A 26104-nucleotide genomic window follows, 5' to 3' on the forward strand; every position below is an offset into this window, starting at 1 on the left:
CATCTAGTGGTGTGTCTGGGCTGTGCGCGAGCCTTTATGACTGACTTATACAACACACTCATACTGTACAATATACTGTACAGACATACCATGGAACAAAGAGGAAGTGCCTTTATCAAGCCTGAAATCTGTTTTCATTTATTACTACTAACTACAACATGTAATATTACGGTGTCAAGAGGTAGAAATTTAACTCAATATTAATTCACTTCAATTAAATATGTTTTAAAATATATATTATTATACACATATAGTCTAAATATAACGACCTATTTCTAGATAACTGCCAAATGTCTGATCAGATGTATTTTACCAGAGCAAAAATCCTGAAGAATAATATTAAAAACATTTTTAAATATCGGTTCAGCTATTAAGAAAAATAATAAATAAAATTAAATAGAAAAATACATATGCAGCGCTGTGAAAGATATAGAGGGAAAGCAGAACCAGCTGCTCGAATGATCGCATCAGCCAATGGGCTTTCCTCCCCAGTTAAAAGGCTCATTAAAACTGTCTATAACAATCATTACAAATGACAGCAATAATAATTAGACGCTAATCACGTGATTGTAACTGATTTATGTGACTGATCCTCTCAGGAGCTGAACAGGTGGACGCTTTTTAATGTAGAGCTGTTTTATAATGTCACCTGCATTTAATTTTTTACTTAAGATTTAACATTTATTTTAAATAATTACTTCTAATTAATCAGTGAGACAGTACTGAGTGTGATGGAAGGTCTGATGGAGGAGCCATCTGCAGCCCAGGCACTACTACTACCCCCACCCACCCACACACACACTACCAAAAACAACAACTAAAACAACACACACATATATATGTAAAAACAAACAAACAATATAAACAAACATGAACACACACACACATACTTACAACAACTAATAACATACACAGATGGCAAAAACACCAATGTAAACAAATAAGCGCACACACATAAAACATCCACTTTGATACACACACACACACACACACTCAAAAACACGCTAACACCTCATAAACAACACACACACACACACACACACACACATACCAAGCGTTATATTTTCCTGCTTTTTTCTTGATAGTAAGAATTGTATCTTTTCTTTCACATCTCATTATCACTTTGGTAGTATTGCTTTTATTACATTCATGCTAATAAAGAATATTGAATTGAACTGTGTAAGTAAGTGAACACGACGTTAATGCCTGCTAAAACAGATGTCTACAGTGTCTCTGCCGCACTCATCCCTCTACTATTAAAAAAATGTTTAATGACTTACCTCAAATGTTCTTCCTCTTTTACTCCCGATCCTCAAGACTTCAGAGGGAGGCTACTGATACAATATTAATTCAAATTATAGGTCCTTATTTAAACATTTCTAATCACCTCTGTGTTTGAAATGTGCTCTGTAAATAATGCTGGCTTGTCCTCTAAGAAGTGGAACAAACAGTGATCAGTGAGGCTGCAGCTACTGTTCTGAATTTTTATTGGGAGAAATCTTTTCTTGAAAAGAAACCAACAGAAAAGTGTGCGCAAGTTAGCGAAAGACAAAGAGGAAACAAGGGGGTGAAAGGAAACTTTGTGATTTAGCTTGGAGACAGTAGACTCTCTGTTTCCTGCAGTAAAACTCATACAGACAGTTTCTAACATATTATTAGACCAGCAGATTTAGTAATGTTAATTCAGTGTTTTTAGAAAGCAGGGTACATTGTTCATGACTGATGCACACACGTTCTGCACAGCCGGTTAGAGATCAAACGAATGGTCCTTTTTTTCCTGAGCTTTGGTCGACTGAGCCTTAAGTCCTGTAATTTCATTAGTTTTCACCTGATAAATTATCAATGAATAAACGTATTGTACATTTATACTCTACAGTATACATCCACTTGGGAAACATATTATATGGAGAGAAATTTAGGTCCATAAAATCTATTTAAAAGAGCAAAGTGCTGGGAAAAAAAGGGGGAAAGGTCAGATAATCCTTCAAAATGTATCGCTAGAAATTGGCGGCACTTGTTTCCGAACGCTGTCTACATACAGTAAATTAGCAGTAAATTCATGTAGTAATACCTTTACAAATTACAGTACAATTTGTGCACAAAAGAAAATGCTCAGATGCAGCCCTGTAAGCATGCAAAGTACACATAAAACATACTTTAATAAACAGCATGCAATTTGTAAAAACATTTTTAAAAAACGTGATAAAAAAATGCAAAATATCCAACATAAACCAATGAATGAATGCAAAGAGTACGGATCAAATACATGTTTTACCATTTAGTATTATCAGCTGGTGAGAATGCAAGTTATACAAAAAATAACATGTAAAAACATATGGTGGCTTTTAGTGAAAAAGCTTAGTGTGTTAGAGTTACAGCAGAGGGAGCTTTCCTCCTGTGTCTCGTGGGTTTCCTCTGTTTTCTCCTCCTCTTCACGGTCCTTTATACTCTTCCGGTGTTTGCTCTGGACCTGCCAGCAGCATCTCAGAAACATCGCTCATTTCCACATCTTCCCTTCAAAGTCTGCAGGAGGCGGTGGGGGAGGGGAAATGTTATCTGTCTCATCTGAGGCTGTGGTAATGTTACTATTAGATGTTTGTGTACTGAAATAAACTCACCGTTATTGCACTCTTTGGCCATATCTCTCTCTTTTAGCAGGTTGTTTTTGTAGTCTGTGGGTTGTAGTAGAATAACAGGTTATAAAAAAAGCACCCATTTTTTATTAATGTGTGTTTTACGGCGTGTGTGTACGGTTCTTACCGTACCTGAATTCAGAGGTGCTTGGTTACAGGCCTTCAGCTCTGTGCATTCTAAAGACATTTCATCTCTGCTGATCCGGCTGCCCCTGCAAAGAAATACCTAGTGTTGTTTAAAACTGGGTTTTAACCTAAATGAAAAATTGTACATTATTTATAGTCTTGTGATTTCTTACCGATCAGATCCACGCAGCTCATACTCCAGCCCTGTTCAAAGGATAAAACACACAATCTCAACAACCCTGTATCTTTCCAATGTGCTCTTCGTGAAAAGGCTTTTATAATATTACAATATGAACCTGTCGTCAAACACAAGCCAAGAAGAAGGGTTGGGTTAGACGCTCTAACATTGTATCCAGGTGCATCACACCCGTGGGTGTTTTCAGAATCAGAATCAGAAATACAAAGCATAATACATGTATATATTATGCGTATATACTGTATAATATGAACCAAGAAAACCCTTTACATTTTATAATAAACTAATGGTAACAAAATCATTTCACTTTTTTACATCTCTAGTCAGTAAGTGTTTAATGACAGCAGTTAAGGTGCGCTTTTGTAAAAAGGTCACTAAATCTCTTGGGATTTTAAGAAAAATAATGAGTTTTGTCAACAACACTTGTTTTTTAAACATTATATTATAGTTTAATTTATCCATATTCATCTTACTCTAATATTGTATTACAACTATCTCGTAAGAATATTACAGCTATAAAAACAGTTGCACCTCTCTCTCTGACATAACAACATAAGCATTGTTCAAATCTGTACATTTGTCTTTAAATTGTTATTTAATAACACAGATTTACCTGTTTGTTTAGACACTATTTTGTTAACAATTCACAGTTACACAGGCTAATCATCTCCATGTTCCTCTGTATAAAACATCTTTTGGTCAGTTGTCAATCAAACATCAGGGAGTTATTTTGTGGAAATCAAACCCTTTGTATCACTGTCTATGTAAAAAAAATAATTTTAATATTTTCTGCTGTCAAAACATAAATTGGATCACTAAAGATATTGTTTGTTATTCTATCGTCTAGCAACATTTTTTTTAATTTTTTTTTGTTAAAGCTGCTGTGAGGATCTTTAGGTTTGTGTTGATTTTGGCGCCCCCTGTGGACAAAGCCGTACCTCTTATCTCTTTTCTGATTTTATCCTGTTCATGCATAATGGTTGTTCTTAACAAAATATCTTATGCTTTCTTGAACAGCCACATGTGTCTCTCACTTAAAATGTTTGCCCTGGAAAATGTAAACAAAGGCAGCGAGCAGATTCAGGCATTAAAAATAACTATACAGAAATAATAATTCTTGTCGCTGATGGTCTGGTTTGCTTTTGTAGCTCATACAGAGCAATCAGAATTAATTTCAGTCTGTTTTATAACTTGCAAAAAACTCCTCACAGGAGCTTTAACTTAAATTCTGCATTTTTATTGATGTGAAAACTGATATTTAGGCTGCTTTGGTGGTTTGGATCACCTTTTAATGACGTCTGGATGTGGTTTTAAAATAAGCCATTTGCAGGTTTCTACCACATCCACACACATGCTTTAATAATTTGTTCATGTGCTCTGCATCTCTTAGTTATATTTTATTCTTGTGTGAAACTAATAAACTAACTAATAAACTAATAAACTCACTTTGAATGATAATAAAGAGTGCATACATTTGCATCAGAATAGAGCTTTTTATACATAAAATCCTGGGAGAGAATCCCTCATACGCCCCGTCTGGGGTCTAAGGCTCCACAATGTCCTCATATTCCAACACATTGTAGTAAGTGTAATGCAATATATCTTTAAAAAATGATACTGCGTGGCAGAAAAAAATGATTTTATACCATTTGCAGTGAGCAGCGTCAAATCCTAATCTCGCCTAGGGCATCAGAACAGCCGGAGCCGGCCCTGCTCATGTCCTACACTTTTACAGCCACCGCTCCACCCCTGATCATACCTCTCTTTTTGCGCCGTCGAGTCAACACAATGACAGCGACAACGATGAACGCCAGCAGTAAGAATGTTGCCAGGAAGTAGCCCAAGTGCTGCAAGAAGTAACCTCGGTGCTCCGGGAGGATGACGGTCACCACGCGGGGACTCTCCGACTCCTCTGTCCCTAAAGGAAGAACACGAGTAAAAGGTTACAGACAGAGCCTGTGGGAGGAATAATAGATACTCTACATGGTGATTCACAATACAACTCAATTAAAATAACTGTTCATCGTAGAGGATTTATTGTCGTGTTCTAGCTGTGATATGTTGGATTTGTACAGCAGATTGACATGATGGCAATAAACAACCTTTTCTACATAACTAAACATTTCTGTTCCCCTCGAGGCTCCTTCCTTTTCATTTGTATCCAGAGACAGAAGGAGAGCAGGAGTTAAATGTCAGAATGCCGCTCTGTGGTAATGACTTCCAGACCTGATGTCATGCAGCTGTTATGTTTTTTTTTCTCCTCAGAAAAAAAAACACCAGGCGGACCAGAAAAAGGCGAAGTGTGAGGAAAGAGAGACAAACTCTGTTATGTGGTCTGTCTGCACGTCTGTATGACTTTTCCATTTGGGCCTTTTATACGTCGTCTCACAAACACACACACACGTCTAGTTTCTGCATGCACGGAAAATACATCTGTGACACCTTAAAGCAGAGCTCATCAGAGCCTCGCAGGCCGGTCTGAACACATATCTGCAGGAGGCTACAGGCCTCACAGTGACCCGGACTGTTTGTGTACACTTTGCAGACAGTTGGAAATAATTATTAAAGGCAACAAGCTCAGAACATAGACACTGGGCTTGGAGATGCAAGACTAAAACAACTGGGAACTGTGCTACTTTTGCAGAATAACACTTTAAAGCATGTTTTTTATTGGAGGATTTCACTTTAAATTCAAATGCAGCTTGATCACGAAAGCAAGACTACAGAAAAATAGCCTAGTAGAGACATCAAACCTTTCCCTCTTGGATATTTATCTTAAATACAACATTACTCTGTTGTCTCATTAAAGCAGCCGAGTTGTGCATTGAAAATTCAGCATCACTTGGGGCCTTAATGAGGAAAACATTTCATGTACCGTCTCTGATCGTGCTTTCAAAACCATCATGTCCAGACGCTGATTCCGACTTAATGGCCCCGGTCTGAGACAGGGGCTCGGTCTGCAATTATCGCCTGTCATTGTTTAATGTAGCCAATATGCATGAGATCGCAAAGACGTGTCCAAGGTCGTCGTCTCTGGAGCTCAAACTGTCTCAAGCGGCGCTGCAGCCGCGTCGTTACCATTCTCCTGACAGATCTGACATGCGCGTGCGTGTTAGCGGCTCTCTCACATATGCCGCACAGAGGTTAAGCCTGTGTTTTTGCTCCTGTGGGATGCGCATCATTTGCAAGTCGATGAACTGGAGGGGAGCGTCTTCATTCTCAAAGATAGAGATTTTCTGCTGGATGTCTGACAGCTCACAAAACGCCTCCTTCATGAGTACAAAGAAAACAGATTCTACTCGTGTTTGCCATAAATGATTAGAGCATTAAAGCGCAGCAGCTCTCGTGACAGATGATTGCTGGCGCCTTCACGCGCTCGAACATCTTGGATTTAATCTAAAACGCTTGAAGACCAGCGATGCATGAAGAAGAAATGACTCCCTAGATGATGTTTGCTTAACAGATGCAGGCAGGATGCCATCTTTCCACGTGTTCATTTCATCCAAACATACTTATGAAGCTAATGAACATTTCTCTACAAGGCAGGAGGATCTATAGTCCCAAACATACCTCCATCCCCTCCCCTCACTTCGCTCTTTCATGTCACAGCTGGCCCAGATGTTGAACAGATGTATCCGACTTCCTTTAACTTAACACAGAGGCTGATACACATCAGCGGAGAAACAGAGCAGACTGGGAGAAAAGAAGAATAAACAGAACTGGAGATACCGTGTAACCAGTCTAGACACGTGGTCGGGACTTTTGGAAAATGGGGTTAAATGGAGCGGGGGAAAAAACACAAGATATGACCCTCCACTCCCAAAATGACTGGCTGTTGGAGCCGACTCCTCTGCACCGTGCGGTTAAAATGTCTCCAGCTGTTAAAGAAAAAAAACAGGCAGCCAAGGAAAATGTGACCACTTCCTTAAAAGCTGTTTACTGGAGCTGCTTGTCAAGCAAAAGCTGCTAATGGTTCGGTCCAATTTGCAGAGCAGATTTCACTTTCAGCAACTGACAGGGAGATTTCTTCCTTTGTGACCCGACTCGCTCCTGCATTCCTTCGACCTCCTCCCTCCCGCCTCAGCTCAAACACAAAAACAGAGAAGTCCGAGGAGAGAGCTGGCAAGAAGAGGAGCTGATTTAACTGACCAACTATGCCTATAAATACAACAACAAAAACACCCAGGAGCTGTGTCGTCGCTCTTTGCACAATTCAACCAAGAGGGGAAAAACGCTAACCATCATGAGCAACTGGAAAAACAAAGTCAAAGTGTTGTTGTAATGTTGTTAATTCTCGGTGACCTACTTGGCTCTGGAACATCATTCTGGAAACTCCTGGTTGCTGTTGCTGTGGGGGCGGCCGGAAGCGGCGGTCCCACGGTGAGCCTGAAGATGCGCCTCTCGTACATGCCGCAGTAGTGGTGATGGAGGTGGCAGGAGTACAGGCCTTTGTCGACGGGCTTCAGGTCAGAAATGGAGAGTGAGAAGTCCCCTAAAGTGAAAGCGTCCTCCTCCACACTCATCTTGCTCTGGGCGAAGAGGGGTCCATAATCCCGGCGCTCTCCCGAGGCATAGAGGTCCACCAGGCGGTCGGCCCTGTCAGGACGCACCCCAGGGGCCTGGAAGTCCCAGTGAGCCACCTGCTGCTGATCCTCCTGGAGACCCTCTCTCCACAGGGGGCGCCGGTTCACACAGGGCAGCACCACCGAGCTGCCGAGCAGGACCACGAAGACGGTCTTCTCTCCATCCCAGTAACGCCTCTCCTTCCGAGCTGGAGAAATACGATGGTTAAAAGATCACTATGTAATCTGTTTGATGCGTTATGACTCATGTAATAAGTATGATCAGGAGGCCGCACCTGATTTAGTGACGTTGAGCTGGATCTGGATGGACTGGTGGATCTGGCAGTAGTGATGGTGCAGATTACAGGTGTACACTCCTTTGTCATTCGTGACCACATCTGAAAAATAAGCACAAACAGAAAAGTTATTTTAATCATATAATGGACAAAAAGCATGTCCAGAGGCATCGTCCTCATCCAATAAAATACAACGTAAATCAGAGTCTCACTGTCGATGACGAGGGAGAAGTTTCCGTCGTTGAAAGCAGAGTCGGGGATGGAAATGCGTCCCTTGTTGTAGCCGTTGTAGACCCTCTGACGTCCTCCAGGGGACATGTCCATGACTCGCTCCACAGAGTACTCCGGGCTGCTGCGCATCACGTCCCAGTGCACCACCCTCTGCCGGTCCTTCAGCGCGTCCCGGGTCCACACCATGCGGGGGCTGTGGCACGGCAGGACGGCCTTAGTGCCCGCAGGGAGGGTGATGTTCTTGGCCTCCACTACCACGCCGAGCTTGCTGCTGCCGCCGCTCTGACACCATGCTAAGATTAAGAAATAAACACTCAGTGACAGAAAGAGAAGCACCAAACATGAACTACTATGCATTTAGCTTTATTGAGTGAGTGCATGGAAGAGAAATGTCTCACCTGCTGGCAGGAAGAGCACTGCAAGAACTGCAACAGACAAAAACATGAGCAGTTAGAGTTTTGTCCTACTGACGCACTTTGTTTGTACTTTTGAGCTCCTTTAAGTGAACACAGGGAGCCGTCCATCCTCTAAGAGACATTTTTTTAGGAGGGGTAAATTAATACATGCATACTAAAAGGGTCATCATATAATCGTTTGTCAAATAGGATCCAGAAATGTCTCACTTTGGTAACTTGAGAGACTTAAGACTTTGTACGTTGCTGCTTCTCTTGCAAAAAAGAAAGTATGAATGTTTGATATTTGTATTTAAAGTTTTTAAACCAAACATAATGTAAATTTACGGATATTTGGACCTTGAATCGGTACTAAATTAGGAGCTGGTTGGGAACAGAAAGAGCCGGCTTTTATTGCCGAGCAGAGCCGAATGATCCGGCTCACTGAAAAGAGATTTCCATCCCTACTTCTTTCTGTTGTATAACAATCTTCCTGTTCTCTAAAAGGCTTGTTAAATACGTATATAAGACTCAGCAGAAAGTTGTAATGGTTTTGGAGTTAAGGTTTGACCTGGACTGACCCAACGGGGAAAGATTGAAGCACTGGAGCAGACGTGGGTTCAGAGAGAGGACTGTTTAAAACAACAGAGGAAAAATGAAGAAAGAAGGACATGGTGAAAGTTCCAAGCAGAAAAAAATACACCTGGTGTCAATAAAAATCTCTTGAAAACAAATCCTCCTGTTTGTGTCCAGAGATAGGACTTTTTCCTACAGCACATTTGCCTATTTCTTATGCCTTATTTCCCACAGTGCTATTTCGTCGCCTGTTTACTGAAGGCCCAGCGGAGACGCGTGCAGCCAAAGCACACAGAGCCTCTATTCATCCTGGCCGCTGCTGCTGGCTTGTTGCAAGGCCATGATCCTGAGGGGACGAAAGAATCGAGCTGCTATTCAGCTCACTTCAGTCACACTACCTGGTGTCAACACCAAACACCTGCGTATTTTTACTGTACTGCTCATGGGTGCTGTGACCTCTCGAAGCCAGAGGTGCAGACGTCTATGTGGTGTTATTTATTTTGTGTGTAACGAATGTGAGGAGAGATTCAGTGCGTACAAAATGTGATTGCTATTTTAAATGCAGAGATATGCCATGATTAATTCATACCTTCAAAGGACAGAAGATTAATGTAGGACAAATTAAAAGAAACAATCCAAGTACGATTAGAATCAGATAAATCCAATAAAAGTATGTTTTAAGAGAAGACCACCGGATGTCCTGCGGTAGACCACTCCAAAGCTCTGAGGCCCCTTACTGTAAACTCTCTGTCTCCTCTGGTTTTATGCCGTATCCTGGAAACAGTTCAAAGACTTCTTACTGAGGACCTTTAACCACGCACAGGCTCACACTGTACTTAAAAGGGAAAACGAGTAAGAAGTGAGGCCGTGGAGAGCCTTAAAGGGATACTCAGTAAGATCTTACTCGTAGTAGTGAGATGGTAAATGGTAAAATGGACTGTACCTATATAGCGCTTTTCTAGTCTTCCAACACTACATGTCACATTCAGCCTTTCACACTCACATTCACACACTGATGGCAAAGGCCTACGTGCCAATCTCCAATCAGTATCTGTACATTCATACCCGATGGCTATGCCTTCGAGGGCAATTTGGGGTTCAGTTTCTTGCCCAAGAACACGTCGACATGTTGTGCATCGCAGTCAGGAATTGAATCTTAAAGTGAGAACCTTGAAATTCTCAGTTTGTTTGTTTTTTGGCGGCACCTAATGTCCCAGATAACCAGGCGTCCACGGTTGGCTCTGGTTGTAACTCTTGATTTTCCTCGCTGACGGTCGCTTTCCTTTTCAGAATGTTTGCCTTCATCTGAGCGTCGAGTTTGTTTCTTTTTCTTTGGATTTTCACTTATTGTTGAAGTTGTATCTGTAGTCATCCATCTTTTCTTTGTTTGTTCAGCCATAGTAGATTACTGTTTACTCGCAACACTTGCAGAGACCGGAAAAGCAGCCGCTTAGCTCCGCCTACCCTCTCTGGCAGACCAACCACTGCTGGGCGTCAAAAGACGTTTATCTAAATGAAAATCTTCCAGATTATTACTTTAACCTTCCAATCGACTCTACCACTGAGTCCCAGCCGCCCCCTTCAAGACCAAATAAACAGGGACCAACTCATGACAAGAACCAGAGTGTGTATGGACTGAGACAAAGCCAGACCAGATCAAGGCAGGACGAGACTGAGTCAAGACCACAAGAGAGCAAGACCTAGTCTGCACGACACACTTACAATAAAATGTGGAACGCGCAAACAAAAGGCACGCCATTTTTAAAAGCTTATTTTTGTTTATGACTTTATGACGCCGCATCCAGGACTATGGCCTTTGTATATTGGGGCTGCAGATTTAACCGCTGAGCTAAATAAGGTACTCCTACAACTGATCCCCATATACAGCCATATATTTTAGACCATACAGTTTGTTTGTTTGTTTGTTTGTATTAAGGGCACCATGAAAACGGTCTTGATCAAACAATAAGTATTGCAGAGGCTCGTTCAAGGGTGGAGAACACACATAAAAAACACTAGCTGACAGTAACTTAAACATCTTTATAAATTACTACTTGCACGCCTCAGTAACATTAACGGACTGATAATAGTGTCAGGATTATTAGAAGGATTTCTATTTGATACTTTCAGTGCATTTTTTCTTAGACTACTTTAATACAGTGACGGTTTCACTGCAGGGCTTTGATGGATTAGTTTCGTATACTTGTTTTACTTGGGCTAAAGATCTGAATACTTCTCTACCGCTGCGTTAAAGCAGCAAATAAGAAACAGCTCAGACAGTGGCTTTTTGATCACTGACATGGCCTTGAACCAAAGGCTGTTTGAAACAGACCAAACGACCCTTCTCCTTCCAGATGTTTAGCTCATCATGGCTGACTCACTTCATATGTGGGCACACAGGAAACAAGAGTCTGTTCATCTCATCAGATCCAAACAACACTTCACCTGAGAGCTGCTGCTGTGCTTTATACAGAGAGTTTAACCCAGCAGAGCATGCAGAGATTTATAAGTATGAACTATAATAATAATGAAAGCTGAGCATCATTCCGGCACACACACTGGCAATCTGAGAGGAGACCTCATGCTGGAAAACTTCAGTGGGTTTCTTATTGAGGGGTATAAACTTTCCTGCAGAAGGTAAAACAAAGTGTCCCAGTCTCTGTAATTTTCTCTCATGTCTCCTCCAGACACACACAGGCTGGTGACTCACCGGGCTGGTTTAAGCGCTAAACACTTAACAATGTGCTATTGAGTTACTAGCTTTAATAACAGGCATTTACCCAATGAGCTGCTAAATCGCTGTTGCCATTCGTAACCCCGGGAGTCACATTGAGAATCACTTAACAGATCTCTAAAGTGAATCACAAACGGTTGTATAAGTTTAACTAAGGCAGAAAGCTCGTGTTTGTTCAGCATTATTTCTCTGATTCATTGATTTTGAGGGTGTGTGAAGTTTACTCACAGCCACGTCACGGGCTGAGAATAAACCAAACAAATGTGCCCAGCTGCAGACTCAGCTAAACATACAATGATGCATTCAGGGGCCCTGGAGAGTTTATTGACTCTGCTGTGGAGACACTCAGGTGTGCGTTAGATGGCAGCCAAGACGTTGCAGTTATTTTTAGGCAAATTATGCATTTTCTGTCAAAGTTGGTTTTAAAGTTGTTGCACTTGTTTACAAGGCTCTTAAATTCTGGGACCAGACTGCAGAATTAATACTTTGTTGTGTTTTAGAGCGTCATTAAAGTGGAGATCCTGCGCAGACAGTTTTCTAAATATAAACTAGAATAGGAAAAATCTAGAGGTCAGATGTTTTTAACTTTGCATGAGATGTATTTTCTGTGACCATCATTAAAAGGCTTTAAACATTCCCTTTAAGCAGCTGTCACTCTTCCTGTCTTTTATTCTTATTATTCACATATTCTGTTGTGCTAAGCATAAAGCTTTGTTTGCTATGTGATGGCTGTTTTGTTTGTTTTTCATTTGATTGCTATTTTTATTGCAAAGAATTTGAACACGTTTTAATTCCCCTGTTTTGAAAAACTCCCTCTGTATGAAATGTGGTATAAATGTAAAGTTTCATTCTTATTAATAATAAAATTACAATTACTATATTATAATTATTATTACTATTATTATAATAATTATAATTATTGTATTACCACTGCAAGTAGGCTACCTTTCACTGCGTTAGCATCATAATTATATACCATATGATAATAAATTAAATCCTTATGCCTTTCATTTTTCTTTAATTTATTGTTTTCTGTAGATTTACATTAGATGTATTAGATGCTGATAGATAACTCTACAAAGAACATGTTTGTTAATATTAGTATAAATAATACTGTATTTATTATAATGAAGCTGATGGTAAGTTCGAATGATGACATTTATTGTAAATCTGATCAAGCCCAAATATGTTTGAAGGCAACTTAAAGCTCCGGTGAGGAACTTTCAGTTTGTGTTGATTTTGGCGCCCCCGGTGGACAAAGCTGGACCTCTTATCTCTTTGCTGATTTCTTCCTGTACATGCTTAAGTGGAAAAATCCCATCCTGCTTTCTTTAACAGTCATATATATCACTCACTTTAAATTCTTGCCCTGGAAAATGTAAACAAAGGCAGCATGTAGTTAATCGCTTAGTCTGACACCTACCCCCCGCCAGCAGTTTCAGGCATTATAAATAACTATATAGAAATAATCAATCTTGTCGCTGATGGTCTGGTTTGCTTTTGCGGCTCATATAGAGTCATCACACTAAATTTCAGTCTATTTCATAACCAGTGAAAAACTCCTCACAGGAGCTGTAAGTTTTGGGGGGGGGGTCTCTTTTCTAATAAAATCTCTAAACAAAGTGGGAATAGAAAGTTGTTACTCGAGCTGTACAGAACCCGAGCACGTTACCTTTTAGTGACCTTGAGATTTTATGTCTTGCGTGCAGCTACAAGTTTATAAGCGTATCTTGTTCAAAACAGCAGTTCTGGACTTTTCCACGTCCTGTTGTTGATGATCGTTCATTAAGACAGCACCGATCATAAACAAGGTAGAGGTGGTAATCCCCCTCCTCCACGCAGCCCACTCACGGTGAAACACTCATTACTGACACATATAATGACAGGCTGCAGGATTGTGCTGACTCCTCAGCTCAGACCGCAGTTAAGTAGAAACACATTGGGCAGCAGCCATAAAGAATACCACAAACACTGTTTATCCGCAGGCTGAGGCTGGTCAAAGCATGCTGCGTTACTGTGCATGCTCCGTTTTACTTTCAAGTCCACGAGGCTCCATTTTTGATAGGCTACATATTTTATTCAGAGCTCTGAATATTTCAAAATAAAAGCTGTCAAAGTAAAATAATGCTAATTCTCTTATCTTGAATGAAAATACTTAAGCAGGAAATATAGTTTTAAATAACATAAGATCGATATACAGACAAACATAAAGTCTGGTTTCAATGCTTATCGAAATAAAATATGTAGGCTAACTAAAAATATTTGTTTAGAGTGTTGGGTCAACATTAAGTAAAAACCCGTGGAGTATGTAAATACAAAGAACACAAAAAGACGAAGGGATTCTTGAATTTGAAGACTAGTTTTAGAAGTTGATCATGCGGATGGTTACTGCGTTAAAAAATAATCAAACGCAAAAACTAGCTTGACAAACAGCAACCAAAATGAGAAGTTTAAAAACTGCAGCTAACACCGGGTAATTGCTGTATTATGTCGTTTAATTTACAGCTTAAAATCCAAATAGAACCAGTGGAAGGACTTTTTAAATTGTATTTTAAAAGAAGACATTAACAGCGCAGTAGTACCTAGTCTGACCTAAATAGTTTTGGGCTTTTGTTCCAGACAGAAACCTGGATCCAATTATGGCTGCATGAAAGTTTTCTCAAGTTACTTTTCTTTTGTAGGATAAAATGCAAAAACTTACTTCGGAGGAGACTCATGTCGAGGCGCATCGTTCTCACCGAGCTGGCAGCCGACAGAGGTGCAGTGAGCATCAATTGATCAAACAAAAGAAGCTTCAAGTTCAGCGAGCAGCAGCAGCAGCTCAGCTGTGTTTTGTTGAACTTCTGCTGTGAGGAGCCTGCATGGGGCTCCGCCTCCACCGTCCATGAAATCCAACACTGCTCTGCCTATGTGCTGCAGTCTTCACCAAAAACATGTGTACTTATAGGATAATAAACTTTGGAATGTTTTGTAGGAAACAATAATATACCCACATCTGCGAGAAATGCACTGCAATTAACATCCTTCTAATCTTAACAGAAACACAGTCCCAAAAGATATAGTGTACCATCCATCAATCCAAAACTGACGAGTCCTTGTATTAACTGAAAAACAAACAAACTCTACTATTAAATACATGAAGATATGAGGAATCTACAATGGTCGAAAGGAAGGAATTTTAGACAATCCTTTCTCATCTCCCATATTTCTATAAGAAAGGCTGGTTACTGGATTAAAGTCCTCAAAGTCAGATCTTTTTTACTTTGACGCCTATTATCAGTCTTATTATACCATCTATCTCTATTTGAAAAGGGTATGAGATCTGCTAAAAGATTAAACTTAAACTTAGTAACCACTGTCAATGGCCAGTTAAGGGTGAGCGCATCCTTTTTTACAATACTGCCACCCACAGTACAAACAGGGAAATGTAACTTGTCCTATAATCGTCCTATAATAAGGGCAATAGAACACTACAGCACACCATGCCTTGGGCTTGCCAGAGAAGGATCTTTATTAGATTATGTACACTTTCTTAGAAATAATGGTACACACAGGGAGCAGGTCCTCATCACTGGAACATCCTGCAATTAGGCTGCAAAGCGCAGGACGTAGGGTGATTGTTCAAACAGCAGTATGTGTGAAGTGTGGTGTGTGCAGCACTGGCCGGTGTGACACAAACTTAGATGACTTAAATGTTTGTGTTTCTCAGTCCCTTTTGTTCCCATGCTGCTTAATGAAGATCTTAGGTGTACTCCATCCATCTGGAGCCTTCTTCAGTCCAGCTCTTGTCCAAATTTTCTTCAGGTCGTCCTCGAATTGTCTCTGCAGAGGGCAAACGCACACAGTTGGTAAATAGGGAAAGTAAATTTATATAAAGCTTGTTTTGGGAAACTATCAAAATGAGAGTATGTCAGGCACACGAGACCACCAGTTCTACATAGAATGAACATTTTCTTTCAAGATGAGAATTTTTTTTAAATATAATATGAAAGTATTATGTTTAGCATAAAAATCTACGGCAAGTGGCAAGAATTAAAGTAAAATACTACAATTAAGAGTTAATTTTCTTATCAATCTATCACACCAAATACTGATATTAATGATACCACTTGTCAGTATGCTGCATGCTGATTTGACAACACAATCCTTTTTTATTTCCATGCAAAACAAATCCTCACCTGCTTCCTTCTCCCCCTGCTCTCCATCACTCTCCTTCTTAAGAATTTAGTCCGTCTTTGCAGCTTCCTGTATTTATGCCGGTTCATCCTCCGCCGTCTGATCTCGATAACATTCTTACACTTAAGGGGTGTCGCTGAACCCTCCCCATCCTCCAAAACAGGGACAGAGATGGGTGGCAGCAACTTCTCTTCCACAAGCCCTACGTCCTCCTGTGGCAGAGGTGACTCTTGAGGGGGAGGAAGGGAGTAGCGCAGGGAGAGCCAGCTCTCCAGAGGACTAACTGACAGCTTGCGTGGCACAAGGGCCTCCTCCAGTTCTGGCTCAAGTTGGACCCATCGAGGAGGAGAAGTGTTGTCGGCTGCTGTTGAATAGTTTCTCTGTTTCTGTGTTAGTGAGGTGCAGTAAGCAGGAAGCACCTGCTGTACACAGCCATTAAAATGTTCTCCATGGGCTTTAAGTGCACCTACGGATAAAGGAAATTATGTAATCTTGGGTCACATTACTTAAACAGGAAGTTAAAGGTAATTAAAATGAATAAACAGATATTTGTTCATACTTACACGTCGCTCTGCGTAACTGGCTTAGACGTAGGGCTATCTTGGAAGTAAACATTGTGAACTATGATCTAAACTAAGTCATCGGAAATGGTCACTGGTCCTGTTGGAAAGAGTAAAGAAGTGTGGTTAGTCACAGCTATTCCATTGAGCTTTCAGATTAACTTTTAGTTATTAGACAATACATAGATTAACCTCAACATGTGAATCGGTAAAACGAAAACGGAGGACAAATGCTACAAATTTTCTGAGCCACGGGAAACATCATGTGAATTTATAACGGTAAAAATGCAAAATATAAAAAAGCTGGTCATTTGCGGCTATTTTATATTTACGTGTCCAACGTCTGGATTAGCATTAGCTAAGCCTAAAGTCTAGCAACCGACGAAAACTGTTGTCTTTAACTAAATTCAGAATGACAAAACTTACTGATGATGCTCAGCAAATTAGAAATAATAAACATAAACATATTAAGACCAAGATTCCAGTTATAATTCAATTACCGGTGCCCAGGCTTTCAGAAGTGCTTGGGTTAATGCTAATGCTAGCTAGCAATGTAACTCCATAAACGTTGAAGTCTCGATATTGTCACTATGAAAGTTTAAACTGAAATGATTTCTTCCGTAAATTATTTCACAACATGGCTATAAATAATTTATTTGTTATACAAACCATTAGATTATCTCGTATTCGTGTGACCGGGGTCTTCAATGTGACTTCAGGACACCACTTCCGGGCCGTGTCACAAACATTAAATGCGCTTCCTGTTTCTCATAGCTGACAGAGGTTCCGCCACAGCAGCGAGCCTCAGAAAATCTCCTGGGGGATTTAGAGGCAGTTTAGCTTTCAATTTTAACAATAGAAATAATAGTATTAATAATATTAACGGGGATAAATAATAAATTAACAAATGAATAAATAGAAGTTATGTTTTTGTCCCGATGCTTTAATAACTGTTCGTGATGATGATCCTAATTCTATGAAATGAAAATACATCGAACCTTAATCGTAGACTTTGATCATTTATAATGCTGTGTTGAAGAAAGATACAGGTGGTGAGTTGAGTACTTCATGACTCCACAAGAGGGCACTTACAATCTAAATTGCAATAAACTAAAACTCTTTGAAGGTTTTTAATCCCAGGCTCCACTTCTATTCTTCCTCTAGGCCTACGTTTTATCACATTTATCAATTTAATTTTAAATCTGACTTTAATATAAGTACGTAAGTTTATAACTTACTACATGCCATCAAAAGTGATCTCCTATCAGCAAACATTTGAAAATAAAAATGGAATACTTCAGCCTAGTTAAAAAGAGTGAGACGGATAATTCTGCTTGTGCCAAGTGGTGTTCCTCCTCATGACGGTCATATGACTTGTTTGAACACCAATGAGTATAAGAGGGTGTGGAGTGTACACACGTTTGTGCAAACTGGGATAAATATTGTAATTAATTTCATTCATCGAATTAAAGTTATGTCATACCAAAGAGTTTACTCTGTAAATACTGTGTAAGGTAGATAAATGAAGCACCAAAGAGCAAAAGAAATACTGAGTGATCTAGCAGTATACTTTTCATTTGTGGTGCCTTGTGGACCAGTATATATGTTGAATATTATGTGCTGTTTTTTTTTCTCCAAGATCTGCTGTTAGTCAGACAAACCCAGGGGTCTTAAGGCACACCTCTCAGTAAGTAAACTATATTCATGAAAACTAGCCTGAGCTTATCAGACAGAGTTTTCTTACTTTACCTACAGTATGACTATTTTGCATAAAAACAAAATTCAGAACACAGTAGTCGAGGGACTTTGCTTTTAATTTCTTTATCATTCATGTTGTTTTTCTCATTGTAATGTGGACTTTTGTTATCCGATTCCTGAATTGCTACATGTATGTTGCAACCGTCCAGTATTGTTTTGAGAAGCCCTTTAAAGTCATGATTCAGTGTAATTTCCTCTTCGCTCATTAAAACCAAATGTGTTTCCTTATTCCATGTGGTACGGTTGTATAACCGGGGAAGCCTCCACTTTTAGATTGCTCTAGTTTTACATACTTGCGGGCAGCCACATCAAATCATTTATTCATGGGGCTTTCTCGCTTCGCTTTCATTAAGACGTCGGGAAGTGGAACATGTACAGTTAGTCGGCATTTCAAAGCAGGGATTTTCCCTATGTGGCAATGCTGAATATTGTATGAGTGTGCAAAGACAAATGAAGTCAGAGTTTCCATTCAGTGATGTGTACGACAGACTGTTAAAGTTCTCAGGGCATTTATTTACAATAAAAACAACAAAAACAACCAAACATTCATTTCATGGTAAATCCTGCTGGCTATTAACTATTTGCTTCACTATCTTTACTGTACACCATCAGTTTGTGATGATAAGGCAACTGAAATGATCAGCAGGATGTACAGTGAGATTTCCCTTTGACAGAAACGTCTGAAAATACATTTCTTCTACAAAAAAAACCCTCTCAAATGAAATTTCAAAATAAGGGTACGACAGGAAAATGTTAACTTGGCAGTAATTTCCAGGTGTTGGTCATTCCCACTTTAAATCAATGGCCTTTACATTATACACAATGTACTCCAACTAAATATATATTTACAAAATCAGTAGTTGTGTTTGGAGCTGTTTTCTCACTTTAAAAGCAAATAAATATTCACTGTTTTATTATAATTGCATTGCAAATTTACGCACTGACAGAGATGTGACCCTTTGAAATAGACGGAGCTTCACAGTTGACAACATTATTATTATTTACTCCAAAGCAACACGTACAGTAAAAGCATGTGACAGGATGTTGAGTGCAGTCACCATAGAAGTACAGTATTACAGAAGTACACCATAAATGCCACTTCAACAGGAACCAAATCAATAAATAAAAACATTAGAGAGAAAGAAGCAGAGACTGGTCTCCTCACCGACAGAACAGACAGAGAGAGAAAGTAGTCAAATCAGTCATTGATCAATATATCCGTACGTTAACAGACGACACGCACAGTGCTGCAGAATAAATGCTTTGCGCCACAGTTCTTTAAGAAAGTAGTGTGTTTAAAAATGATTCTGAATATATTAGTTTGACAGTTAATCTAATACAGCGATCCCATTATTGGCTGCAGAACACGTGAGTAAAAAAAGTGAGGTAAAATAAATCTGAGGGGCAAAGAAATTGCATGTTTAAGTATTAAGGCCATTTCATTTGATCTATGATACAATGCGCTCTCACTGGAGGAATCTTGTGGGCAGAAAGGAAAGTTTTCTTGTTGCTGTTCAGTCCTTCTATTTGGATTTTACCCTCAAAATAATCACATTTTAAGCATCCGACGAAACAAGTCTATAAACACCTCTCCTCTACGCTGAATATTTGGTTTTATGTGTACATTAGAGATCTTTATAGAGCCAAAACCTTTGTTGATTTGGTAAAACCATCCAGGTTATTATCTCTGCTATGTTGCAGCAAAAGTCCAACTCACAGTCTCCACAAAGAGCTCAACGGCACCGTCTCTACCCTGAACAGCCAGCGGACCCGGGCTTCAACAAGACAGACCAAACCAAAGTTACATCTTATACAAATAAATCTCTTAAATCTGCAGATAAAAATGTGCTCTTTCAAAACAAGAGATGTTGCAAGAAACGTACAACTAGGCAACAGATGCGTGAACAGGCAAAGAAAAGAGTGAAAGGAAACAACACTGTGCAAAAGCTGGCCCCTCTTTGTGCGTCATCCTCTCAATCCAGTGTCCTCCAGGTGTCTGGATATTCTGCACTGTGGCCCTCACTGAGCAGCAGAGCGGCCAGGCTCCACCCGCTTCTTCTCTTCTTTATCGTCCTCTTCGTCTTTCTCCTTCTCATCATCGAACGTGGCGAACGCCTGCTCTTGTCTCATCTCCCAGAGGGATTGTGACTTATGGGAATGCTTTAGGGGGAACAAAAGATATCTGGTCAAAACTTGACAAAAATGCAGTTTAATTATACGATTATTTACATTAATTACTAAATAATATTCTTTGCAAAAACATCTTTACTTCTTGGTTTCCGTTTCTTCCTCTGTTACCTTGATAAGAATTATGATTTACAAATTAAGACAGAAAACACCTGAATATACAATAAGTAAAGAGTAAACAGGCACAAGCACAGTTGGGTTTGCTATCAGTGTATTTATATATATTACTATATTATATAATTATTCCATATATCCATAGTTTGTCGAGAGACAGTGAGACGGTACAGAGGGAAGTCTAACCTGAAGATGGAGATCCAGGATACAACCAGGTGTCTGGGGCTAACAGTTCTGCACACACAGCAATAAAAACCAAACAGAGCAGAACCATACGTCAGCAACAGCAACAGCACAAAAACACGTCTTAAACACTCAAAAGGAAAATTAAGATGAGAAGCAAGATTTCAGTTTAGTCCGAGATGAGGTTGACTAACCGATGAGGACTGACGATCCTGTGGTCGTTCCAGTTTGATACGGATGTCGGTGCCTTTCCCTCGCTCAGGTTTAACAGGCCCTGATGGACAGGTCAGTGATGTATTTAACCAGTCACATGCTACAGGTCCATTTGAGAAGGACCTGACTGAGTTAGGGTTATTTATATATATTGAAAGATAAAAGATAAACTGAGAAAAATAAGCTTGAAAAATTCAGCTGAGAGACACAATTTCAGCTTGTATTTAAAAATGGATACACAAACATTTTAGGAATTGATAGACTGTATAAAAAGATGGACAACATGACAGCTCCCTAAAAGTGAAGCCAAAACATTTGGAGGTGACTGGCTGCAGTATAGCTCATAAAGCCCGCCTCCTCCATGTTAACAGATGGGACATGAGTTAAACTATAAAATCAAAATACACACCACATACACTTTTCTCAAACATGGTTTGTGTCATTATAGTTAGTTCTTATCATGCTGATTTACGTCCAAAAGTTTATTTTTCAGACAAGTTTAGTTTAAATTAGTTTTTTGATGCTGTCAGAAGGATGATTGACAGCTCTGTTGACAAATACGGCTCCTGCAGCCGATCTGTTCCTGATTAGCAGAGTAGAGGAGGAACGGTGAGAGGAGACGTAACTAAAACAATCACTACAGTTATTGAAGTTTCCACATCTGTGAACATCTGCTTCAGACCAACACAAGCAGCTGTTCTGCTGATGTGCGGGATCCTTGCTGTTTTTTAAGTTAAATGTGTGCTTTGGTTAGCGTAAGGGGCGGGATATTGTTACCGCGGCTCCACCTGCCGATCTTTACTGCGCAGCTCTGGCTCCAATAACATCACCAGCACAAGATGGCAGCGTCTGCCTCGGGTGGAAATTTTGGCTTCAAATAAGTACAATGAGAGGTGGTGGAGACGGGTCCTCCATCTTTTTATACAGTCTATGGTTCAGAGCAATATTCTGTAAAGACTGCTGTAATATTAGATGTTTAATTTTTTATCACTTGTTTATTTTCATATTGTACATATTTTCACAGTTTTGTGCATTTTTATAGAAAGATAAAATGTTCTTTGCTGCACCAGAAGTACATACAGTCAAAGTACATAAATAAATCAACAAATAAAGCGCAAACAAAAAGACTAACGTTAAAAATACAGAAGTTACTTTAAAGGAGCCATCGATTTACTTTCCCTCTCACCTGGGGAGCTGCAGCGACTGGTGTTACTAGTGCTGCTGGTGCTGTCCTCCAGCCAGGTGCTGTAGGTGAGGGAGTCCCGCTTGTGCGGCGTCCCAGCAGAAGACAGACTCTCCTGGAGCGCATACAGAGGACATGGAGGTAAATCAAACTTAAAGACATACTGATAAGTTATAAACACAACGTAGTGAGGCACACATACTGAACGCAGCGCTCACCATGCCTGTGTCATAGTCCTCTGTGGCCTCCGTCTCATTCTCCTCCACCACACTGGCGAAGCTGCTGGCGTTGGAGGAGGAGCGGGAAAGGTCGTGACCCTCGGGGATGGACGGAGCCCTGCCACCGAGACAAGAACTACACACTGTGTTAACCAGCCAAACCTGGTTTTATGTTCATCTTTATCTTGTGAGAGATCATTCATCATGCTGCCACAGCTCAGGAATCACCCCGCGGTTACAAAAACACAGGTATGAATTATTTAATGAATTCATGCGTGTAATAAGGCTGTAACCTGTCTGTCATACACACCTGTTCTTGGTGGTTGTGAGCACCTCAGGAGAGCTCTGATTGGACGAGTTGTCAGATTTTGGGTCTTGAGAGACGTGGCCGCTGTCAGGGGTCTTCTGGGTGTTTGGGGAGCTCTCTCTGTTGCTAGAGGAGAAATATATTACAAAATATTACTATTTACAATTTCTACATAGAAATGCTAAGTGCAAGTCCGGAAAATATTGATCAATCACGTATCAGCAGGCTGCGGCGTATGCAGGAAAAACAGTCCGCGTGGAGAGCAAAAGCAGGCGGAGCGTAATGCGCAGTAATGACATCCGGCTGATTTAGCTTCTTATGAATCTCTATAAATAGATCTGCATGCTAACAGCTAACAATTCGTTCTGCATCTAAAATTCAACTTGAGATAAATTCCCTTGACGCCGTGTCACGAAAGCCATTCAGCGTTCAGATTTCCCAACTTCCTCGAATGCATCAGAAATGATCGATCCGACCTCCGTTCAACAAACGAGCATTTTAAAAGTAGTTTTCTTCTCCTCTTGAGGACAGACCTGACGAAGCTTCATTTTGACTTTTTACTAATCTGCATGATGTTGACATTTCACCTAAGATAAGACCCTTTAATTAAAGTCAATCACAAGAAAAACAGTTTCTTTTTCTGTGAATAATGCAGCACGCTGAAAAGGAAGTCTTGACTGGAAGTCGTTTACTCCGTTGTCCCCAGAGACTAATATTGTCGTCACACTATAGCCAATGGGATCCGAGAGCCATAAATCTGCATGCACTGATTGCATGCAGTTAAGATACAAACAGAAAACAGATACAGGATCAATGTTTAGGAGTCTTTGCTCACATCTTCTCCTGGACTTCTTGAATGTTTTCAATACCGATGGCGCTACTTCTCCTGGAGCTGAAAGGACCAGACTTTTTCCTGGTCGGGCTCTTCCCCGGGATAATCAGCGACTGCCAGGGAGAGAAGAAAGACAGTCAGAGTCAGAATACTTCTAATGCTTTTAAGAGTGATAACAAGAAAGCATATCAATCTCTGTATCTCTAACCTCGGGGAGATGATGGCTTTTTTGACTTAAGCATTTAAATTAAATTTGAACTGTGTTTAAATAGAAACAAAAGTTGCCTTGAATTGTCAGGCTGAGGCGCAACATTTTCCCCCTCACACTTGTTACTATGAAAGTTAATATATGCATTTAGCAGCTTAATGTCAAGCCCCGGTGCCAGTCTGTCAGCCAGAGCAGGGCAAGCTAAGGCGGGAGATGAAAGATGGGTTTAAAGGCTCCAGGGCCTACCACTAAATGTGCTTTCTCAGCGACTGCTTTGTTCGTTCAATCTCCCTTTTAAAGCTCTCAAAATAAGAACTTGAAAAAGCCTTTTTATTCAGCGCGGCTTCAAAGAGCAGAGGGGGACTCTTTTTAGAATCATTTCCCTGTAAGGGGGTCGTTAAATCATTAATATTCATCACGTTTAAACAAATAGAGAATTAAGCGTTTTGGGTTTAGAATGCAGGATAGTCATAAGAAGAACACACACTGTAGTTAAACAGATAGGGCAGTTAGAATAGAAGAAAATCTATATTATTAGTGAGCAGGGAGCCGAAAGATGGGGATCATTTAATCAAAAGAATGCAGAGAAGAATATATATGTGCTTTTGTTTGATCACAGATTGAGATAATGCTCTTACAGCCTATCTGTAACACACACTGCATAATGCAGAGTGCTGAAATGTACACAGAATAGCCGTGATGTAGTAAAGCCATGCAGACAAAACAAGCAGCAAAGGGGAGAAGCGAGCAGTTAGAAAGTAGTTAATTAGACATGAACCTCTTCTACTGTTCCTATCCCTATGGCACTGCCTCGACGTCCATATTTACTGGGACTTTTGCCTGGGACAAGCAATGACTGAGCCGGACAGACAGAGAGAGAGAGAGAGAGAGAGGGAGAGAGAGATATGATGAGGACAGAAGACAGAAAGAGAAGGGGCAAAGGGGGGGTGGGGAGGGAGAGAAAACATGAGATATATACAGATATATATGAGTCCATGCAGTAAGTAATGTTACTCAAACAAATATCAAAGCACGGGTTAGCTGGAGAGAACACAGAGGGACATGTTGGCTCCATGGGTGCAACACAGGCAGCTGGATGGGAGAGAAGAAGTGATGAGCCAGTTATGTGAGCCTGCAGGAGGACAAGCAGCATGTTATACGTTATACATCAAGACAGGCAAAAAGCAAGCTGGAGTAACATGTTGGTTAATATAAGTATTAGTGATTACTGAAGGTGATCTTTAACGTGATGTAGGAATGCAGCACTGATGTGGGTGTCTGTTTCCAAAACATACATGAGTAAAAGTTTTGTTCGATACCAAACATAGAAAAAACATTATTTTTACTTCCTTTCAAATCAGATATTTTCCATAAAAATCCCCCAAAATATTCAGTTTAAAGGCAAATATATCACACAAGCAACATGTGCGTAATTACTGGTAAGTGAAGACTTTGTATCTGCAAATAAGTGAATTACGCCTTGTTTGTTTTACTCTTAAAGGGGGTATTATGCTAATTAAAGGGGGGTATTATGCTAATTTCAAGCTTTATATTTCACTATGTGATACCCCCTCTGTGAAAACTCCTCATGGTGCTCTGTGCAGGCCCTCATACAGCTTCTGCCTGAAATGACTCAGCTCTGTCCCTTTAAGAAACCCCGCCCCTATAAGCCCACTTTCTTCTGATTGGCCAGCTCGCAGCCTGCAGACTGAGCTGAGAAGCCTGGGGATAAGGTGCTTTTCGACCAAAAGTACAAGGTATTTTTGTTCCAGGAACTTCTCTTCAAGGAACTAACTGGTTCCTATCTAATTGTTGTCTGCATTTCCACAGCAGCCTAAAGTCCCGGGAAGATCGGGAAGATCCCGGGAAGATCTTGCATGAATCATGCAAGATTCATGTTTGTGAACCCCCCCGAGCAGGGACTTTCCAGGGGGTAAATCAATTACCCTGGAACTACATTTAGACCCTTGTTCCTGCTAGCGAAACGCAGAGTTCCTCAAAAGGTTCCTAGCTCCAGGGGAAAGTTACTGTGGTCGAAAAAGCACCTATACTTTTACAGACAGATTTGAAACTTCACCCACGTTTAGTCTGGACATCCAACATTGTAAAATGATGTCTTAAAATGTGAAACAGCATAATACCCCCTCTTTAACTGAAGGATAAGAAACTCTTCTTTCAGTTAAATAAATGTTTTGACACTTTTTGTAGTGTTTTTAAAACAAATTATTTCGACTCAAAGATGCACAAAAGTATTTGCAGACACAAGGTTTCTTGTTATTCGTTTAAAAACACGATCAGAGATACTGTGTGATCAGCGATTTATGTGGCAGGCACACAAACACAAACAACTCAACCCACATTCATTAAAATTCAAGTGACACTTATAAACAATGCAGGTGCATGGGGACTTAAAAATAAT

At 40.2% G+C, this 26104-nt stretch overlaps 3 protein-coding genes across 6 annotated transcripts in view; all 3 read right to left on the minus strand.

The window, feature by feature from the left end:
* Positions 1-1287: 1287 nt before the first annotated feature.
* LOC138589828 (matrix remodeling-associated protein 8-like) lies at positions 1288-14532 on the minus strand. Its single transcript, XM_069660290.1, has 10 exons — positions 14448-14532; positions 8443-8469; positions 8026-8337; positions 7814-7915; positions 7262-7726; positions 4715-4873; positions 2933-2963; positions 2766-2845; positions 2619-2672; positions 1288-2523 (listed from the first exon to the last, which is right to left on the minus strand). The coding sequence occupies exons 1-10, from the start codon at positions 14515-14517 to the stop codon at positions 2498-2500; spliced, it is 1326 nt and encodes a 441-aa protein (XP_069516391.1). The 5' UTR covers positions 14518-14532; the 3' UTR covers positions 1288-2497.
* Positions 14533-15233: 701 nt separating this feature from the next.
* On the minus strand, positions 15234-17240 carry aurkaip1 (aurora kinase A interacting protein 1). Its single transcript, XM_069660739.1, has 4 exons — positions 17152-17240; positions 16486-16582; positions 15925-16388; positions 15234-15568 (listed from the first exon to the last, which is right to left on the minus strand). Exons 2-4 carry the CDS (start codon positions 16535-16537, stop codon positions 15452-15454), a joined length of 633 nt encoding a protein of 210 aa, XP_069516840.1. The 5' UTR covers positions 16538-16582; positions 17152-17240; the 3' UTR covers positions 15234-15451.
* A 1498-nt stretch (positions 17241-18738) lies between these two features.
* The window catches only part of rap1gapa (RAP1 GTPase activating protein a), a 57566-nt gene continuing 50200 nt past the window's right edge, over positions 18739-26104 (minus strand). Inside the window, exons 19-26 of one of the 4 annotated variants that reach the window (XM_069659563.1) lie at positions 24464-24541; positions 23481-23590; positions 22649-22771; positions 22339-22456; positions 22124-22235; positions 20919-20998; positions 20728-20775; positions 18739-20400 (exon numbers count right to left, since the gene is read on the minus strand). In XM_069659563.1, coding sequence (XP_069515664.1) covers positions 20767-20775; positions 20919-20998; positions 22124-22235; positions 22339-22456; positions 22649-22771; positions 23481-23590; positions 24464-24541 — 630 coding nt within the window. In that variant the 3' untranslated portion in view covers positions 18739-20400; positions 20728-20766. Of the gene's footprint in view, positions 20401-20727; positions 20776-20918; positions 20999-22123; positions 22236-22338; positions 22475-22648; positions 22772-23480; positions 23591-24463; positions 24542-26104 lie in introns of all 4 variants that reach the window. The other 3 variants (XM_069659562.1, XM_069659565.1, XM_069659564.1) reach the window with 3 other exon arrangements.

The sequence above is a fragment of the Semicossyphus pulcher genome, unplaced genomic scaffold (assembly GCF_022749685.1).
Source record: "Semicossyphus pulcher isolate SPU_LCO1_2020_fin unplaced genomic scaffold, fSemPul1.0.p SCAF_13, whole genome shotgun sequence".
In the NCBI taxonomy this organism is placed as follows: domain Eukaryota; kingdom Metazoa; phylum Chordata; class Actinopteri; order Labriformes; family Labridae; genus Semicossyphus; species Semicossyphus pulcher.

Bases quoted from the DNA above. Each gene is read 5' to 3' on its own strand.
- LOC138589828 (XM_069660290.1), bottom strand. From the start codon at position 14,517: ATGCTCACTGCACCTCTGTCGGCTGCCAGCTCGGTGAGAACGATGCGC. The intron at 4,874-7,261 runs GTAGGTCACCGA...TTCTTCCTTTAG, and splicing joins GAATGATGTTCCAGAGCCAA to GGACAGAGGAGTCGGAGAGT. The intron at 2,964-4,714 runs GTATGATCAGGG...TCCTTTGAACAG, and splicing joins TCGACGGCGCAAAAAGAGAG to GGCTGGAGTATGAGCTGCGT.
- aurkaip1 (XM_069660739.1), bottom strand. From the start codon at position 16,537: ATGTTTACTTCCAAGATAGCCCTACGTCTAAGCCAGTTACGCAGAGCG. The intron at 16,389-16,485 runs GTAAGTATGAAC...CTTTATCCGTAG, and splicing joins CCAGTTACGCAGAGCGACGT to GTGCACTTAAAGCCCATGGA. The intron at 15,569-15,924 runs GTGAGGATTTGT...TGCCCTCTGCAG, and splicing joins GCAGGGGGAGAAGGAAGCAG to AGACAATTCGAGGACGACCT.